The sequence below is a fragment of the Gossypium raimondii genome, chromosome 1 (assembly GCF_025698545.1).
Source record: "Gossypium raimondii isolate GPD5lz chromosome 1, ASM2569854v1, whole genome shotgun sequence".
In the NCBI taxonomy this organism is placed as follows: domain Eukaryota; kingdom Viridiplantae; phylum Streptophyta; class Magnoliopsida; order Malvales; family Malvaceae; genus Gossypium; species Gossypium raimondii.
The window spans coordinates 46,701,109-46,703,669 of NC_068565.1; the positions used below are offsets into that span (position 1 = coordinate 46,701,109).

At 36.2% G+C, this 2,561-nt stretch overlaps 1 protein-coding gene across 1 annotated transcript; it reads left to right on the top strand.

Annotated features, from left to right (window-relative positions):
* The first annotated feature begins 642 nt into the window (after window positions 1-642).
* LOC105786121 (MYB-like transcription factor EOBI) lies at window positions 643-2,091 on the top strand. Its single transcript, XM_012612431.2, has 3 exons — window positions 643-1,001; window positions 1,088-1,217; window positions 1,288-2,091. Exons 1-3 carry the CDS (start codon window positions 836-838, stop codon window positions 1,904-1,906), a joined length of 915 nt encoding a protein of 304 aa, XP_012467885.1. The 5' UTR covers window positions 643-835; the 3' UTR covers window positions 1,907-2,091.
* Window positions 2,092-2,561: the final 470 nt, after the last annotated feature.

Genomic DNA, 2,561 nt, shown 5'->3' on the forward strand with positions numbered 1-2,561 from the left:
TTTAGCTGTATAATTTATATGATATATTTTGTTCAGTCAACCACGTTTCTTCTGAAGTGACTCTAGAAACCCAATAAATTGAAGAAATTATTCTTTTTAGTAGGATATTTAAACGAAAATAAAGTTGTTTGATTGTAGCATTTAAACTCGAAACCTTCCCTATATTATGAATAAAAAAAAAAGAAAATGGAGGAAATGATTGTGCATAAGAAATTCCATAGATTTCAATTTCAGGCCACCTTTTCTCCTTTTTTGTAGGCTTTTATATATATTATTTAATTTGTAATTAGATTTTAGGTTTTCTGGCAAAGTGTATGTTTGCACGGTTGAATGGGGAACTTATCTGCTCTTTTAAGGTCCATACAGTTAAGAGTGTGATATAAAGGAGCATGACCCCACTTTGTACTTGATTTAAATGATCATTAACACTCTTGATTTGGTTCTTTTTCTTCAATTGATTGATGATCATAATACTTTGAATGTTCCAATTTCAAGTCTTTCACTATTTTGGTGTTTTTATATGAACAGGGAAAGGACCCATTTGTGGAACTGTTCTTAGCTTTGCTACTCGCCACCTCTGCAGCCTATAATTCATAGACTGATTGTACAATTTGATGCCAACCCCATCTAAAAGAATTTTTCTAAGGGGGTCACATGTGCAGAAACTCCAATTGGTGTTGTATGCTTTTTTCTCGTTTTCTACTTTCTAGGTGTTGTTTGGAACATTGTTTTAGACCCCTTTGAAGCCTATAAATTTGAGTTCACTATGTAGCTTCACCTTCAAAATTTGCCCATAATAACAATAGCTTTGAGCCTTTTTATCAAACACAAAAATATGAGAGCAGCTATGCCTCCTATTAATACAAAGAACATGTCTACTCCTCTAGAAGAGGAGAGTGAGCTGAGAAGAGGACCATGGACCCTTGAAGAGGATACTCTCCTAACACATTACATTGCTCGTCATGGAGAAGGGCGTTGGAATATGTTGGCAAAATGTGCAGGTACCAAACACATCCATCAACTCATGTACAAGTTATAAGCTTGTTATACTTATACCCTATGTTCTTGTTCATCCTTCCTCACTCAGGTCTCAAGAGAACTGGTAAAAGTTGCAGGCTAAGGTGGCTGAATTATTTAAAACCAGACATTAAGCGTGGAAACCTGACTCCCCAAGAACAGCTCTTGATTCTTGAACTTCATTCCAAATGGGGAAACAGGTACTTGTAGAGGTTCATTTTTGTGTTTATCAATGTTTAATAATGACCTGGTATCTATTTGTCACTTCAGGTGGTCGAAAATTGCACAGCATCTTCCTGGAAGAACTGACAATGAGATCAAGAACTACTGGAGAACAAGGGTGCAAAAACAGGCACGCCAACTGAATATCGAGTCCAACAGCCAGAGATTCCTTGATGCGGTTCGATGTTTTTGGATGCCAAGATTGGTTCAAAAAGTGGAGCAGGCCTCACCTTCTTCCTCCTCCTCCTCCTCTTCTTCTTACTTGAAAGAAATGTGCACCCAAAGCTCAGTTCCTTCTCAATTATCTAGCTGCTGCACAGTCCCTTCATTCCCAACAGTTTCCCCACTTGCAAACAAAACCACAGACATTTCAAATTCAAGTTCAGTCACCACCCAGAACATTTGTCCCACAGATTCCATCAACAATATTTCAGACCAAACTGAAATTCCCCAACACCTAACAGGTTCCAACGTATATGGCCATACAACTCTTGACCAATGTTACAATATCGACAGCAATGATTATGGCATGGAGGGTATCAGCTTTGCATCTATGTCAGGTGTAGGCTTCTATGAAGGAACCCCATCTGAAGGCAACTGGATGTGTAATGAGATGAGTGATGATTTGTGGAACATGGATGACATATGGCAGCTTAGATCTATATAACCAGTGGCAGGGGGGAATCAATACTTGTATCAGAAATCAAGCATTATTGAAGTGATTAACAATAAAGAGATTACTCTGTAGTATTACTGCTATTGTTAGTGTATATTAGTCTTATCTGGATATTATCATTTCATATATAAAAATAATTTATTCAATTTCTACGAGGAAATCAAATTGATTGCACCTTGACCCCTTCCAAGGCTTAACTGAATGATAGGAAGAGAAGAAATTGTAATGGTGTGTAGTCAACTCAAGGAAATTATGGAGAGAAGTGACAACTCATACCATCAAAAGTGGAGTCACATCCATTTTTTGGAACAATTATATGTATTGTTAATTTAGACTTTAGTGTCATAATTTTTGGTTTAAAGATAGAAAAAAAGGAGTGGAAACAGTCAAATTCGGTTCTTTGACAATTACAATGTCCCAACAACGACTCTCATCGCCTTTATTGCTAGTAATTATATTTCCCAATAACCACGGAGAAATTAGAAAAATGAAGGGAATTTCTCCAGGGTTTTCCCCCTTCCACATATTATATATATATATATATCATTTAAATGAAATAAAATATAGCCTTAACTTGGCTTTCAACAATTAAAATGATTATCCGACAATGACTATGCAAACCTAAGTTTAATTGAGGCTAATAATA